The 17,305-nt window shown below is 43.1% G+C and overlaps 2 protein-coding genes across 3 annotated transcripts in view; one reads left to right on the top strand and one right to left on the bottom strand.

The window, feature by feature from the left end:
* LOC119653180 overlaps window positions 1-17,305 on the bottom strand; it is a 60,262-nt gene that overhangs the window by 10,555 nt on the left and 32,402 nt on the right. The window lies entirely within an intron of this gene.
* Window positions 25-11,250, top strand: LOC119653179. The gene is made up of 5 exons (XM_038057731.1): window positions 25-135; window positions 9,515-9,624; window positions 9,679-10,929; window positions 10,989-11,121; window positions 11,177-11,250. The coding sequence occupies exons 1-3, from the start codon at window positions 59-61 to the stop codon at window positions 10,680-10,682; spliced, it is 1,191 nt and encodes a 396-aa protein (XP_037913659.1). The 5' UTR covers window positions 25-58; the 3' UTR covers window positions 10,683-10,929; window positions 10,989-11,121; window positions 11,177-11,250.

Raw genomic sequence — 17,305 nt, 5'->3', positions numbered from 1 at the left:
TAAGCGGATTGACTTTAAGTTCAGTTGGTTTTTCAGTTTTCCTGGACCAAGCGTGAAAATGTTGTTACGGAAGTTTGCAGTGGTTATTGGTTTGTTGAGTGTGGCTGTCGGTTATCCTAGTTATAGTGATTTAAGGTAAATATAAAGCCTTCATTTATGCCAGGCTGAGTGAGTATTGTGAAAAGTTATTGATCGACGGCAATCTTCTATTGCAACCGATTTAGTAGCTTCAGCCACTAAACTTATTGCAAGTGGGCGCTTTGATTGGAAATTCCAAATATCACACAACCGCTCCAATTGGTGATATGGTGGATGAGATTCTGAAATCCTCAATTGTAGAAACCATCATCCTGGTCCAAAATTTTTGAAAATGGCATCCGCAGCGCCCATGCTCGAAAGCGAGAACTGTCACGGCTCGAACTCATCTGTCTGACCCGGTGTGAACTTCTTGAATACGCACTAGTGGCCATTTCGATTCTTTGATCAACACCATCTCACCAACCCTTGGGTTCTCTATGTCCTGCGTCAACTTGGAGCGCCGTTGAAGAGTGCGGAAATATTCTGTTCACCACATTTTCCAAAACACTTGCAAGAAGCGGTCTGCCGATTAGATGCTGTCCAGGCGTTAGAGCTTTAAGGTCGACTGGGTCGCTAGAAATCGGGCGTCAATGCTCGCGAATTTAGGCAGGCCTCGATTTGGCAAGGAATGGTAACCAACTCCTCGAAGGTCGGAACTATCTTCGCCTCGTCAAAAACCCGCTGCAAGTGCCCCTTTGTAGACTTGAATTCGGCCTCTCATAAGCCACCAGAGTGAGGACAGGTCACAGGTATTAGCTTGCACGAGATACCGTCCTTGGCCTATATTTTGATGATTTCGTTGGTGGAGGATTTAATCGCTTCTGTGAGGTCTTTCTCCGTTCTGTTGTCTGCTCCAATAAAATTTGATCCGTGATTACTGTACATCTCCTTACTAAGTTCCCATTGGCTGGCAAATCTCTTGAAAGCAGCTAGAAAGGCTTCAGTTGTCAGCTCGCTAACAAGCCCCAGAGGGATTGCCTTTGTGACAGGGTTTATTCGAACCGCAGGTAGGTCTCCTATCAGTGTATTGTTGTTTGAGTTTGCGTCTCTGCTTGATCTTGAAAGCTTGATTGATTTCATCTTAGGTTAGCCTGCTCATTTTCCTCTGTCCTCGAGGAAGTCTCAAATTATGAAAGAATCAGAGGCAAGTTGCAATTACTCCAATTAGAGCTTTGCAGTCAGAGTAGCATTTTAAAATTTGTGGCGCAGCTATGGATGTGGCAACGTTTCCTATAGTGACTGACGGGCTTGTTACTATCGGTGAAACATCTACTGTTTGCGTCATCCATTCTGGGCTATTCCACCAAAATTTATGGTTTAGCAATTCCCATTGGGTGAAGCCTCTGGAGCCGCAACGAGCTGTATTATTCTTAGATCAGACGTGACTCCATTTTCAATTTCTACCTATTTTCTGGATTTTGGGGAGCCTATTTGCAATTTCCATTGAAGAGGGTTTTTAGAAGAAGATCCTAGAACTATGTTGGAGTCACTTCAATAGTAGGTTGCAATCTATTAGGTTGTTGCGAATGAAATGACCGTTTTGGTACCAAAATTTCAAACGACTGTAGCTTACAAAAATTTACTTATTTATTCAAAATAGGTGCCAGTCGATTCAAAGCACTTCTCCCAGCGAGATTCAAAAGCATGTATGCCAGTTTCGTAGAAGTCTAATTGTCGGGGGTTGATAAATTCATCGAAGGCAATTTTGACAGCCTCTTCATTCCTAAATTGTTTTTCCGCCAAAAAATGATCCAAATGTTTAAAAAAGTGGTAGTCGATTGGCGAAAGGTCCGGTGAATACCGTGGATGAGGCAGGGTCTCATACTGCAATTCGTTCAACTTTTGAACCGTTGTTCTGGAAACATGAGGTCGTACATTTTCGTGAAGGAGTATCACACCATCTCTGTTGACTAATCTTGGCCGTTGAATACTGAATTTTTGGTGCATTTCCTCGAGTTGGGCACAGTATTTCTGTGCATTTATTGTTTCTCCAGGTACCAAAAAAGAATAGTGGATAACTCTAGCTGTAGGCCACCAAACAGTCACCATCACCTTCTTCGAATGGAGGTTCGGTTTCGGCATATGCTTCAGCGACTCATCAGCATCTAGCCATTGTGCTGATTGGCGACGATTGTCGTATAATATTTACTTTTCATCATATATCACTATTCTGTGCAAAAAGGGATCGCTTCTGTTGCGCGTGAGTAAAGAACTTCAAATTTCCATTCGAAGCGCCATATTTTGCTCCGTAAGGGCATGCGGAACCCATTTGTCAAGCTTTTTCACCTTTCCAAGTTGTTGCAAGTGCCGGGAAACTGTCGAATAGTGTATGTCCAGTTTCTCTGCAATGTCTCTCACAGACTGACATGTGTCGGATTCGACTAGCAAACGCAGCTCGTCGTTGTCAATCGATGGTCCTAGATGTGCACGTGGCTTACTTTGAAGGTTTACGTCGCCTGACCGGAATTTTTCGAACCACCGCCGTGTGGTCCGTTCGCTTACCGTATCAGCTCCGAATGCGCTCTTAATGTTTCTGGTCACCTCCACTGCTTTATGACCGAGTTTGAGCTCATACAGGAAAAGTATACGTTCTTGGCTCTTTTCCATTCTTTTTTTGCATTTTATTCACTGTTTTCACAACGATGGTCAAAACTGAAATGACTCCTTTATTAAATGTAGAGTATTTTTACTTCATTATCCGACACCAATAGCGCCAACTGGTGGTGGTTTGATACAGGAAAATCGCAACTAACTTCACTTGATTGCCAAATCGGCCATTTCCTGTGCAACAACCTGATATGTCCAACGATTAGCTTGCTTGATGCATCAGTTTGGCTAGTAGCAAGGCTCCATTGAAATCGAGTTTTGTCTTCAACAGGGTGAATTCGTTTTTGCGCAGATCATTGTAGTTTTGGGGTTAATGTCGTTAGTAATGACTCTAGTATATGTGACTGCTGCCCAAGCCAATTCTGAGGTATCACAAAATCCATGTAGTTCTATTTTGCAGTTATTAGTGCGTTGAATCCTTCGTGGAATTTCAATGTTTTCCAGCGCCTCTAATTGCTTCTAATCTTGCAGGATTTCATCTGCTGGAGGCTGTTCCCAATCTGCTTCGGTTTTCCAGACCTGATCAGCAACTAAACTTATTTTAAGTGGGTGAAACTTGTTATTGTTTGATTCCAAATATCACACAACCGTTCCAGTTGGTGATATGGTGGAAAAGGATTCTGATATCCTCAATGGTAGTAAAGGAATATCAGATGCTGAGGAAAAAGTAGGAGTTGACAGCCAATAATCATGTCGTGAGCTTCAATTAATCCATTACTATTCTAATTATTAACGCATCCTATTCCTGTTGGAATGCAGACAGGCGGTATTCAAGTTAGGGCTGGCGTGTATGGCATCCACATCCACTAAAAGAGCCACTGTCCTTCCTATCATGTTCCAACGGAACCATCATTTAAGCATCACTTCACGGAGTGGTTCTATCCGACGTAGTCAGGATTCAAGCTTATACTGTTGGCCACCTTCGATACCTCGTCCTGAATATTTATAATTGCGGAGATAAGTCAGCTTTCCTTTGATATGAGACACCATCTATATTTTTAATATAATATATTTGATTAAGTAGCATGATTCTTGGGTCATCACATGTATGACAATTCTAAAAATCAACCAATTCAAAACGATGCAGGCTTTTATCATCAATGGTGCGACAGCACAAATCTAGTATTGGCCTTTGAGGCCTGTGAGTCTGGTGACCGCGTTATTCAATGGTTAAATCCTGACAGTGACCTGCAGTTGTTATATACAGTGTCTTCTCATCTTTTTTGTGGTTTTCTTTGTGATTATGTGCTTCGAGCTCCTGCCTCCAGCCTATACTTATGGCTTCCTGTGTCGTCTATATGCTTCACATGGCCAGCCCACTGTAGCTTGCAAAATTGACAAGAAGGGATAAAACTGTCTTTTCCGCGATACGGAGCCTTTTTGGACGTTTGTTACAAATACCATTATATCCTGCCATACGTCTTCCGAATGTAGCATGTAATTCGCCAAGAAACGCATGCTCGTAGTGTTAGAATGTTGGTCCTCCAAAAAATATTGTATACTCTATGTCTTCTTCTGGACCTGGGCAAATCCGACACGCTGGAGGCTTGCTGTGGCCAAACCTGTATAGATCCTTACAGTAACCATCGTGGACAGATAATATCACCAGCTAACAACAATATCAATAGTGATGACCAACCCACCTAGTAATGACTGGAATCAGTTTGTGTGTAGATCGGCCTTTCGTTGAGCTATTTTATCGGGTCTCCTCTCAGACTATTGATATTGCCTTCTGCTCGGTCTTGATAATTTTCATGTTGTCTTTGGTTTTCGTTCTTCTAGTTCAGATTTGTGGCATTCCCTTCAACCCAAATGCCTAACTAACGCTCGAAGATTGTTCAAAGCTACTAATCACCCTCAGGGCACTTATCTTGTATGAACGTGACAGTGTTTTTCTGATTTCCTTGGTAGTTAATGCTGCAGTTCTTACAAGAGCGGCATACAGCAAGACCAAGCTGACCACTGAAGAGAGCAGAACTCTACTGATATGTTTAAGCTCACTAAAATTTTCAATAATTCACCCGAATGCTATCTGTAACAGTGATGCCCTTTTCTTTGCATATACCACATGCATCTTGAATCTTAATGTGCACACTACCCTAAAAAATAAATTCATCTTTTCATACAATTGTTTAAAATTCTCTCCATACGACCACTTTCAAGTCGATGGTGATATACAAAATGTTGAAATTCTAACATTTCACCAGCATTTGGGTCGTTAACTGAAGGATTCCCTCTTCTCGGCATGTCATCCCAAATAACTTAAGACTTTTTCCAAGACAATATTGTCCAGTACTACTACCGGCCCCGAGAGCTTCGGAAGAGGTGTCCTTTTCAAATTCTTTCGCTATCAAATTGGACTTTTTGGTTATACTACAAGCAGTTTTTTGGCCGATTTTCCTGATAATGGTCACATGGATGTTTTTTTGCAAATGGTTTGTGAATACACCGCCTCGCCTGATCTGTATTCATCTGCAATTTACTTCGATAAAAAAATGACTGGCGGTTTCGTCCAGGGCAGAGGCAATTCATCAGACGCTGTCTCACCTCTGCCCTGTATAACAGTATGATCGAAAGTAGCGACAGGTGGTAATCGCTCCATTTATATACAATAGCAAACACGATATGAGTGCGAATTATACTGAAGTGAAATCCATCGAAAACTCAGACTTTAACCAGGCCGAAGTGAACTTTTTTTGAGGATGGTGGGAGTCCTTAGTCCGCACCCAATTGATGACGGACGGACAGCATCCTCATCAAAAAATTCACTTCTTCCTGGTTTAGGTCTGAACTTACGAAGGATTTCGCTTCAATATCTGAACTGATAACGATGACGTTACTTGAAACAACAGTGTCTGTTCACTTGGCTTATAGGCTCTTAGCATCCACCCCTGGCTAATATGACCATTAGCTTTGAATTTCTCGCGTAATTGGGATCTGCTGTTGAATTTCTAGACTTCATTGGCTCCTAAAGCCAAGACATCTTTAGTCTTGCTTCAGGCAAATGAATCACTTGCTGCTTTCGTTCTCTTTACCGCCCCATTAAGAATCGTCTCTACTGGTCAGTTGATAGTTGTTGTTAATCTAACCCTGCTCGTATCCTCGCCCTGCTTTTTAAACTTTCCAAAGCAACCTTTCTGTAAGTCTCCATGTTCTACCTCTGCAGTTCACTCGCCCTCACGGACGAAAGTGCTTATGAACAATTTCAACCGCCCCTTTCGTCTGTTCCACTTTCTTGGAAGTAAAAATACGCTACCATTCAGGCGCTTGTGTGCCTGATTGGTTCTCCTTTTGCAATCTTTTTCTACCTCCAGCACTACTCAATGCTGCTTTCGTCTTAGGCCTTAGCATACTCTAGTCCGATACCTTCTATTGTGGCCATATGTTGTGGTTGACGCTTTCCCTTTCCTCCTAATTTCCCAAATAGGAGATTGATAGGTAACCATTGAGATAACGATAGCGGGTAGTTGCGGTATAACAAACAAAAATAATGGTCTTTGTATAAAGCATGAGAGGGAAAGGGTGGGGAGAGAAGGGAGGGCGGAAAGGATGCGTAGGGAGCGGGGGAGGGGATTAGCGGGAGGGCTTTCAATAAATCGTAAGGAAGGAATAGGCTTCTCTCTTCACCGAAAAAAGTTGAACAGACGATAACACCAGCAAAAAACAGTAGTTTCTCAACTGTGACCTGCCAATAATAATGGAAGAAGCCAATATTTGGAATCCCGAAAAATTGATAAGGATTAGCAGCAAAGAGAGGAAAAAGGTCACTAGAAAGATCTACTTGGAAATAATAAAGCATATGTCTTACGCAGATATACTTCGAAAAGTAAAAGCGGATCTGGAACTTAGGCATTTGAGTGATAGTGTGTGGTGTATCCCATAAAAACAAAAAGGGAATCTGATCATTATCATTATCAGCGTAACAACCAGTATTCGGTCTAGGCCTGCCTCAGTAATGAACTTTTCTATTATAGATATTGCCTTTACAGACTTTCCGGGCTGGATCATCCTTATCCATACTGACTAAGTGACCCCCGCACCGCAACCTGTTGAGCCGGATTTTATCCACAACCTGACGGGCATGATACCGCTCATAGATTTCGTCGTTATGTAGGCTACGGAATCGTCCATCCCCATGTACATTCTCCGCCAAGGGTTCGCATTTTTTTGCTAAGAACCACCCCCCCGAGGAATACATAAGGACTGGCAAAATCATAGTCTTGTACAGTAAGAGCTTTTACCCGATGGTGAGAAGTTTCGAGCGGAACAGTTTTTGTAAACTCAAATAGGTTCTGTTGCTTGCCAATAACCGTGCGCAGATTTGATCGTCATATCTGTAATTGGTTGTGATTTTCGACCCTAAATAGGAGAAATTTCCAACGGTCTCAAAGTTGTGGACCCCTATTTTTGTTATTCTTTTTAGGCCAGTGCGGTTTAATGTTATTGATTTTTTCATTTTTGGTGCTACCCAAGATATCGCGGAGCCTGTTTGATCTGGGTGAAGGTAGATTGTACATATCGGGTAGTTCGCCCCTATTGTCAATATTTTCAGTATTGGCCAGTACTGTCTGCTATTTGTAGTCTAGCCTAAACTTGATAGACCAGTAGCTTCCTCCAAACTATAATTTTTATTTATCAGTGTAGATATATATTTCGGGAGCAACTTACCCCCTACAAAGCTACTGTAGGGGGTTTTAGTTGAAGCTACTGGTCTATCAATTTTATTGGCCAGTAGTTGGTTGGACTTGAAGAGGATGGTGCCCCTCGCATTATCATCTGCATCACTGATCACTTTTTCTAGGGCCAGGTTAAAAAGGGTGAACGATAGAGCATCTCCTCTCCTCTCCTGCTGCTCTTATCTGGTCTCGCATATCGGTCAGGGTCAGTCTAGTCAGTCTTATCAATTTCGTAGGGATACCGAATTTTCTCATGGCCGTGTACAGTTTTAGCTTGGATATGCTATGCGGCCTTGAAGTCGATGAATAGATGGTTCTATTGATGACCATATTCTAAGAGTTTTTCCATCGCTTACCTCGGAGAGAAAATCTGATTTGCTGCTGATCTGATTTGATGCTGGAATTCAATAGGTCTAGCGAAGAGTCTGTGGATAGTTTCTGCAACAAAGTGGGGGAGCAAGTTAAGGTGGCAGCCGGAAAGCAGGAAGTAACTATCAGATGGGAATGGGAAATATTTGCGCGCCATAAAAAAGATGAGGAAGACGTATGGAGGTACGCTTACTATTATTATTAGATTGCCGGCTCAAACGGGTAGTTCTCCCCTACCTGCCATATTCTCAGATGTTGCGTTGCCTCCGATTATTACTTGTTTCGTTCGTCTGAGTGATCCGTTTGACTGATCAGTAGTTTCGCTTATAGGAACGCACCAAAAAATTCGCTTCATTTGAGCTCATATATGCCAGGGAGTTTGGTCAAAATTGTCGCTACCGATGGACAGTACCATTTTTTTACAATGACGATGTATTTTCATAGAATAAGCAGTGAGAACTTGGAAGCGCGGCCAATAGTATAATATGAGTAGCTGACATTGTACTAGCCAACATTGGTTGTATTCTAACGTATAGGGTGAGGCTCGACCGTAGATGTGACATACCTCAGCACATCGATTACAAGCAACGCTCTCAAATTTATTCTTACGGCCAGACCGAATCTTTCGCAAGCATATTTGAGTCGCACATGGTGGAAGGAGTGTTTCCCACCCAGCGGAAGAGGCAGACTTTATGTGTTTCACCGAAGTTCTAAAGACTATCGGTTTTGCCTTTTTCGTATCGCCCTACCTTTCTTTTAGATACTTAGGCTGGTCCCGTTTATTGAGCTTACGATCCGTCTATCAGAGCGACTCTATAGATTTCGGCATGCTCTTTCTACAGACTTCTTGATAGCGACGGTCGTGAATCTGGATTAGTTTCCTTTATTTCAGACAACTTTAGTGAGATTAAGAACTTTTCTGTTCAACTGTGTATCCCTGGCTATTTGGCTCGGAGTTGGTCGAGAATAACTTATCGAAGACGCTTCTCTGATACGTGATGGTGTGCAAGTCGATAGAGTATATTGTGACTGCCGGTGTTTTCAAGGTTCCGTATTAGGACGCCTGCAGTGGAACTGCATGTGACATGGACTACTTGGTTCTGGCAATTGGTTTTGAAGACCTGATGGTGGTTGTAGTTACGAAACATTGCTAGAGCGTGGCACTATATAGAGGTAAAACCATTCATCCTATCAAATAATGGTTACGAATATTGTCCTGGACCCGGCGGACGGAAAGGGGGAGGGGGTCCTTATTATCATCTCAAGGATACATTAACGCGGTGTGCAATTCGTATAGGACAGCACCAGGTGAGACAGTGTGTATGATCGCAAAAATGATACCCTTGAAGCTTCTAGCGGATGAAACTCACAATCTCTACCAGGGAAAGAGAGTGAATTTATATGAGGCCGCAGAACCCCAAGAACCACTAGGCAACAGTGGGATGAGTCCAGGGAGGGTCGCTGGACCCACACACCGACTCCGTTCATTGAGAAATTGCGATAGCACGGAGAAGCAAGATACCATTTTACTCAGATTCTTAAGCGGTAGTTATGAGAAGTTCAATATTTGCATCGCCCCGTGCTGGACGAGTCTTCTGAATATCCTGAATCCGCTGTTACATTAATTTAGGGGAAAGTAATCGTATTGGTCACGACTTTGATATGTTTCTTAAATTACATTTTATTAAATTCAATTGAAGCTTTGCAGCCAATACTCATCGATTGCCTAAGCCTTCCTGGATTAAAAGACATTAAATTTATGCTTGTATTTTTTTAATAAATAGCAAAGCCATTATGAGCTCCATGACAAATCTATGGAATGAGCAACAGGGACAATCTCCGCAAGATAAAATTGAAGCCGATCAATTTCTGATTGATTATTTATATGATGGAAGTAAGTAAATTTTTTTTTTGAAAACTACCTCAATTATCTTTTCAATGAAACTAGGTAGTGCCAGTGTATCCAATGAAAAACGAAGTGATTCCAGGGTTGTTGAAACAATTCCTGGGAAAACGAAGACCACCGACGTTGCGAAGTCCAACTACATGATATACTCAACGAGAAGAACCAAATACCCACAAACCCACTATCCTAAAAAGCAATCAACTTATAATGTAAAATCAACGAAGAAAGACCGTGGTCCACTTTACCGAGCATTGAACGGCCCAAATCCGGTATCCTTTGAGCGACTACTGCATTTTTATGATTACCTCGATGAATCGTATGAAGATACCTCAAACTCAGATCCAAATTGTACAAAAAATATTGAATCAATGTTAGGTAAATTCCTGAAAGCGATAACATCCGTTATCAAGCGTCCAGTTGTGGTCAACACAAATGTTTGTTGTCCTCAAACTTCACCAGCTCAACCGAATTCAGACAACTTGGCAAACCCTCAACCTACTACTTCAAAACCTCCTTTGTTAGAATCGCTTTATACTAGTCTCGCACAAAATAGTAGATATGCAAGTAATCATAAAGATATTGTTGAGCAATTACATCGACTGCTCGAGTCAATTGGTCACCCCAGAGAGAAGAACTCAGATAAAAAAGCAATTATTCCTGACACAAGTGAGAATGTGCCAGTTCAGTCATTATCTGAAACTACCCCAATATCTACCACGATATCCTTAGAGAAAGAGACAATGCAGGATACCGAAAATAGTTTTCCTGAGAGTACGAGCACACTTTTTGACGTAACAAGTACGACTCCACCTAGCCAGAGAACTGTGACGTCTACTATCGAGGCTAAGTCGGCGGAGACAGAAATGGAATTTCCGTCAATACTGGATGATAATTTTTATTCTACTCCACCATCCACACAATTACCACCAGAAAGTCAAACATATCAAACAACTGACACGACTACTGGGGATGGTTCCTCTGCAGAAGCAGCTACAGAGGCTGATTCCACTAAGTTAAAACGAAAAAAAACGTCAGCTTTTAAGTAAAAGGCATCCCAAAAATGTCATTGAATCTTCGATTGCCCAAATACTTCAACCAAAGAGCGTGACTACAGCCCCACCTTCTTTTCAAGATACTGAATATGAAGATTTTATAAAGAACAACATGGGAAACACCACTAGTGACTTGGAGACCTTGGTCTTGAATCGAAATCCTATTGTTGAGCACACAAACGCGGCTTTATTGGATCACGAGAAGAAGACTCAAGGCGAATGGATAAGACCCCGAAAACCGGTAAGTGTAGATTTCATCCCGATTGTTGTCAGTGTCCTAGAAATTGTTTTATTTTGCAGAGTAACTGCAGTGAATCGTCAGGGAAACCAGCACAGATGGAGACGGTTAATATTGAAGAAATAATAAAAAATCCGCCAGACTTTATTGAGTCCATTAAATAAATATTCCTCTTTTGGAAAAGCGTTTCGCTAGGTAAAATCTATTTTGATTTTTTTTTTATCTATTTTAACTTTGATTGTTATTATAGGAAGCTACCGCATGGAAGGATGAATACGTTTACTTTTATTAGTCCTAAAATTTATCAATAAAGTTGGTGCCCAAATCAGTACTGATTTTTGATTTTTGTTGGTCCCGCCCTAGACTCTTATTAGTCTTATGGTCTCTGGAAGCGATCGTTTTTTCTGATTAATATCATATCTGGGTGCGTTAGGTTAGGGTGAGAAAATAGATATAGCATTAGCTTCAATCTTTTGGCCTCATATATTAAGCGACTTGTACTAAACATTGATGCATCCATTCAAAGGGTTCTTGCCTCTGATTTCAGCAGACATTTGGTAATCTAACGACGTTTTCTAATCGCATGAAGTGTACAGATTCCTCGTCGGAGAAGACTTTTCTGAGTAGCCTTGTTTTAAGTCTGAAGAAGGTGGTTAGTTGCATATGAAAATGGCTGAAGATATCTGAATACTTCTCAACCCGGGGGAGACGACGATTGAATCATCAACGGTAAACTGTCAATGGAAATCCTCGAGACCACCTCTGAAATCAGTCGGAAATGAAGGCCATAAAAGGAGGAAGGGCAAAGACCAGAAGTCATCCCGAGATTTCCCTCGCACCAAAAAAGACGCACCAAGAAGGAAAACTAGGGATGTATCAGAAAAGAAACTATGATTGGTTTCTGGAATGTCCACACGCCCCTCGATAACGGTAGCGAGGGACCTGCTTTATCCAACTTGAGCGGAAATTCCAATGATATAAGCTCGACATTCTGGGCCTAAGCGAAGTAATATGGTGACACTTTGGAGAGTATTCTCATTCCTCCGGCAATATGCTATTATACTCGGGAAGACCAAGTAGCAGCAGCGAATCTAGTGTCGGATTTCTTTTGACGGCTACCGCAGGGTGCGCTCTCTTGACTGGAGCATCACAATTATATAATACAATGCTACACTCCAAAGGAGTCTTTCGATATAGTGGAGAAAGCTGTTTTCTATGAGCAACTACAAGCACTTCAGGAGAGGATTCCTAAAGGTGACATTGTGATCGTGAAGGGTGATCTGAATACCAAGGTGGGTCTAAGATAAAACCTTCCTCTGACATGTGATGGGGAAGCATGGTTTAGGCAACCATAATGATAATGGTGGGAGGTTTGTGGATTTCTGCAACTTTCACCGGTGGCTGTGCAAGAACATTGCACAGAGACTGCCATAAGACCAGTTGGGTTTGAACTGACCGACGCCGTACGCGCAATCAGATTGATCACCAGTAGATTCAGGAGTTGTCTTCAGGACGTGTGTAAAAAGAGAGGTGCTGACATAGGCCTCGAAAGGGATCACCATCTGATGGTCGTTTACGTTCGCTTGCGTGTTGCTAGTTCTTACCGGTTTGGGGAAATGCGACACCCTAAGTTCATTATCGATCGCTTGTATGACCCAGTCGTCGCTCGACAGTGGGGAGCTACCTTGCTGATCGAACGATAGATATAGTGAACAACGCGCTTGACAATATCGATGAGCAATGGGCCGCCATCAAATGTGCTCTTTTCTCGGATGCTGTACAGGTCTTTGGCCACTTCTCGACATGGCGTACCAAATCTGATACTGAGCGAAATCCCGAGAAGGCTAACGTAGCCTACGCCGTAATAAGAAAGAATGAGTTAGCTATTGCGCTAGCCAGGGAAGCGGAATACGTCGCAGATCTCAGTGATTTCAGAAATGTATACCACATCACGGAAGAGCTTTGCATGTGATCGAAAATCTTTCGATAGAACTGTGAAGGACGGCAGTGGTCGACTTCTCATCCACCATAATGAACAAACTGAAGAGGTGGAAAGAACACTTGACCACGGTTCTTAACCGTATTATATCCGTGAGGTTCCTTCACTTGTGATCGAAATGGCTAGTCACTATAACATGAGAATAAGGACTGTCCCTCAAGCAGGAGAGTAATTATCTCGGCCTTCAATGCAATCAAACGAAATAAAGCCGCTGAGCGTGACGTGCCCTCCCCCCATCAAAGTTATTTATCGCTGCACCCGCAGTTACTGCAGTGAGTGGAAGAAAGGGATGGTCGTTATGACTCCAAAGAAGGGTACCCGTTTTGAATGGGGACCTGTGGTTACAAACTGGTAACCCAAAAAATCGGGGCTATGCATTGTAAGGGCACCATCCCCTGCACACCCCGTATGGGATTATAACGTCGGCGTGGAGAGCGCGGAGGACCGTCCACTTTTCTCTATAAAATAGTTGGAACAGGCAGCAAGAAGGTGCCAGGACCGGATGGTATTCCAGCAGAGGTACACAAACTGGTATTCCAGAACGGACCAGACCTACGGCTCGGCGCATTCAACGCTTGTCTGAAAGAGGGCACTTTCGCTGCTCGTTGGAAAGTGGCGAGGCTTGCGCTGATCCACAAAGGGGAAGGCGACTCCGGGTCGCCGTCTTCATACAGCTCACTATGTGTGCTTAACACTGCTGGAAAAGTGCTTGAAAAGCTCATCAGAAGTAGACTCGCTAAAGCGATATACTCTGCCGGAGATTTATCTCCCCGGCTGTTTGGTTTTAAAGCAGGGAGATCTACAGTTGATGCAGTGAGGCAAGTCGTGGATGCCGTTCGACGAGTGGAGGCACATAGCCGCCGAACTAGACGGGTGGTGCTCCTCGTAACGATTGACGTCAGAAACGCCTTTAATTTCGATGAAGATGGAAAGACATTCTAGGCACACTAGACAATACTTTCCTCGTGCCGAACTATCTCCTACGGATATTGGGGGACTATCTGAGGAACCGCTCCATGCTCTATGAAACACTAAAGGGTCAGAGGAGAATGGAGGTTAAGTCAGGGGTAGCACAGTGGTCCATTCAGGGGCCGAACCTCTGGAACGGTGCCTACGATAGTCTACTTAAACTCGATATGCCAGAAGAGTCGTACGTGGTCGGTTATGCAGACGATGTCGCGGCGCTTGTTGCTGGACGCACTGTCGAACAGGCGCAAAGCAGACTCGGCATATTGGTGGGACGGGTAAGCTGATCGATGACTACTCATTGTTTCAACCTTGCATTGGAAAAAACCGAAGTAGTCATCCTGACTAAAAAGAGAATTCCGACTCTACGTCCCATATCGTTCGGCGAGTCGATAATCGAGTCAAAACCAGTGGTAAACTACCTCGGGTTGACTCTTGATTCAAAGATGAGCTTTTTTGACCAAATAAAAGCAACAGCGACCAAGGCTGCAGCTGGAGTTTCGGCGTTAAGTAAGCTAATGGCAAATACTGGGGGTCCTACGTCTAACAGGCGACGTTTCCGGATGAGTTCAACGAAGTCTGTCCTGCTCTATGACGCAGAGGTATGAGCTGACGCTCTTGGCGGCAAGGAGGTATATTGTAAGCGTCTCGCGCAAGTACAGAGACAGGGAGCCTTGCGGGTGGCGTCTGCGTACCGCACTGTCTCTGAACCGGCCGTGATGGTGATCGCGGGATTAATCCCCGTTGCCCTTGTTGCTAAGGAGCGTCAAGCGGAAGGGAGATGAGCCAAGGGAAGTTGTTGCTCATGATGAACGGAAACGTACGCTAGACGAGTGGTAGCTTTCTTGGCAAAATGAAACTATAGGTATATGGACTGCGCGGCTCATCGGCAACTTAGGTGCGGGCTGAATCGGAAGCATGGCGAGACTGACTATTTCCCTAGCCAATTTTAAGTGGGCATGAAGGCCTTCTGTCTTCTGTACAAGATTGGAAAGGTGCGATCGCTGGATTGTGTGTTTTGCAATGGAGTTGTGGACGACGTCCATCACACTTTTTTTCTTGTGGAAGGTGGGATTGGATTCGTTAGCAGCTCTATTTAAACACAAGGGATCTCTCTCCAGACAACATTGTCGAAGAGATACTGAAGTGTGCTGATAGGTGGAGCCGTATTGCCCTTTATATTTGGGTCCTTCTCGTTGCTAAGAAGGTAGAGCTCGACCGGTGGAGGAGCCGGATGGTAGGGATTCCTTGAACTGACAGTTCTCTTTGCCCTCTCCTCTCTCGTTGGTGAAAGGAATTCCCTGATTTGGAGGCTCCGCAAGGCGGGACAGTTCGTGAACTATCCCGAAGTAATGTACAAAAAGGGGCCCAGGCTAGCTCTCTGACGATAGGGAGATGTTTAGTTGGTAGTCCGACGACGTAACGAACGGGGAGCCCAACAATGCATTCACCTACCCTACCTCCCAAAAAGAAAATCTTCTTCCGGGCCTTTTTCTTGGCTTCGTAACGGTTAGTTTTTTCGGGTACGGTTGTCAGCTCTAATCAACCCCTCAAAGTTCGGGTTGGCAGTTGTCTTTGTCATTTTTAGCTAAGGAGACTCGCTACCAGCTTCCAGATCTGTCTGTAGTTTCTCAGTAAGAAGTAACTCCTAGCGATCGTCACCTAGAAATTGAAAAAGGATTTGGTGGCGAAGCTATTTCTGTGGTTCCGCAGAAGCTTTCCTGCAGGAATTGTGCTCTTATTGTGGGTGCGATCTTTGCTTTTGACCTGTGACCGGGGGACTTATGGTATCCTTTGATTAGTTAAGAAAATATGTCCCCAATTGATGCGCTATTTTTTATCGCATAGCAGCAATCAAAAAAATCTTTTGGTGTACGTAGGATATCGAATTCAGTTTTCAGTGGTGGAAAAAGGAACTTTCAGTATATAATCGACAAGATTAGGAAAACTGTAGATGATTATGGATCATGAACTGAAAGATTTTCCATCTTTTCTTGCAGTAAATCTGTCCCAGATATTGGTAGTCTTTTGAACTTGAACTCATTGTGCTTCATAGCTATTATTGTTTAAGGTCAGATAACACCGTAACGATGAACATATTGAAATTACTTAAAACTGGGCCAAATTTCTCAATAGCCCAGTTAAGCCAAATTCAAATTAGAATAAAATTTTTCAATATTTGCAAAGTGCTCATTAACGAAATCAATCGAGGTCGGTCATAAAACACAGGAAATATTCACGTAACGCAAATGTTAGAGCTCCGCTTTCACTTTAATATTTATAAACTTCGCAACTTGGAAATAATTCATGGACTGGCCATATCGATTTTCCTCCAAAGTGCATTTCTGCACCGCCAGCAGTTTATTGACTCTCGCGTAATTGAAAGGTATATAAATTACTTTGTCAATTACAAATGGTATCCAGTTCAATAGTTCAAGTACTCGTGAAGAAGCGCGTCTAGTATTTCGTGAAATATGAAGTTTGTCATTGTAATCGTAGTAGCTATCGCCACATTGGCTTCCCAGATTAGCGCAAATGAATTACGAGAGAGCATGCTGAATACCTTGACGAATGTCGGAATTTCACCTCCTGCAGCAGAGGATCTCGATTTGGAGTATTTGGAACGTTGTAAGAAGTCTCATGAATATGCGGCCAATATGAAGCCCAAGTCCGCGTATGCCCCACGGCCCCCAGTGTACGCTGCACCAGCACATGTACCTGCTTATGCTGCACCAGCTCCTGCCTATGCTGCACCTGCACCTGCTTACGCTGCACCAGCTCCTGCCTATGCTGTACCCGCCTCATTGAGTTACTCAGTACCTGCTCCATCGATCCCATGCTCGAAAGCTATTATTGTTGGATGCTCCCCATCTGTGCAGCCAGCTCCTTGCTCAGCTCCAGCATCATACTAAGAAGTTACTGATAGGGCTGTGATGACGCGCTTTACTGTTAAGAGTCCTTTTGTAATTTTCTATTTAATATTTATATAAAAAATGAACGAAAGTGTGCAATAAAAAGTTGGCAAGTGAAGTTTAAGATCTAATTTTGTTATTCCAGCTTAATTTGTGTTTCCAGTGTTTGTAGAATTTGAAACGTTGCTTGAATGAATCAAAACATTCTTTCCTTCTTCCGTGAGAGAGCCATGGGAATTGAACGGTGATCGCTGGCGATAATGTTGGTTTAACATTAAAATGGACAGTGTGGCAAAGAGCCAAGGATTTTTTGGTAGCCTGCAAAGCAGGCATAATGCAATCATTGTTTGCGGCAGGGTCCCACAGAGAGAAAAAGAGTTGCAGGTACTAGATAGCTTTGGGTGGGACTTCTTCAGCAGAGTCAATCCAGATGGGCTCCTCCTAATCGTCCTCCTTTAATTTAAGAGGACAACTCTCAAAGAGTCTGTTTCGAAAAGAGATG

The sequence above is a fragment of the Hermetia illucens genome, chromosome 3 (genome assembly GCF_905115235.1).
Source record: "Hermetia illucens chromosome 3, iHerIll2.2.curated.20191125, whole genome shotgun sequence".
NCBI lineage: Eukaryota > Metazoa > Arthropoda > Insecta > Diptera > Stratiomyidae > Hermetia > Hermetia illucens.
The sequence above is the reverse complement of the archived record's forward strand: the minus strand, read 5'-3'. Positions and strand labels throughout refer to the sequence as shown.

Bases quoted from the DNA above. Each gene is read 5' to 3' on its own strand.
- LOC119653179 (XM_038057731.1), top strand. From the start codon at position 59: ATGTTGTTACGGAAGTTTGCAGTGGTTATTGGTTTGTTGAGTGTGGCT. The intron at 136-9,514 runs GTAAATATAAAG...TTTAATAAATAG, and splicing joins CCTAGTTATAGTGATTTAAG to CAAAGCCATTATGAGCTCCA. The intron at 9,625-9,678 runs GTAAGTAAATTT...CAATGAAACTAG, and splicing joins TGATTATTTATATGATGGAA to GTAGTGCCAGTGTATCCAAT.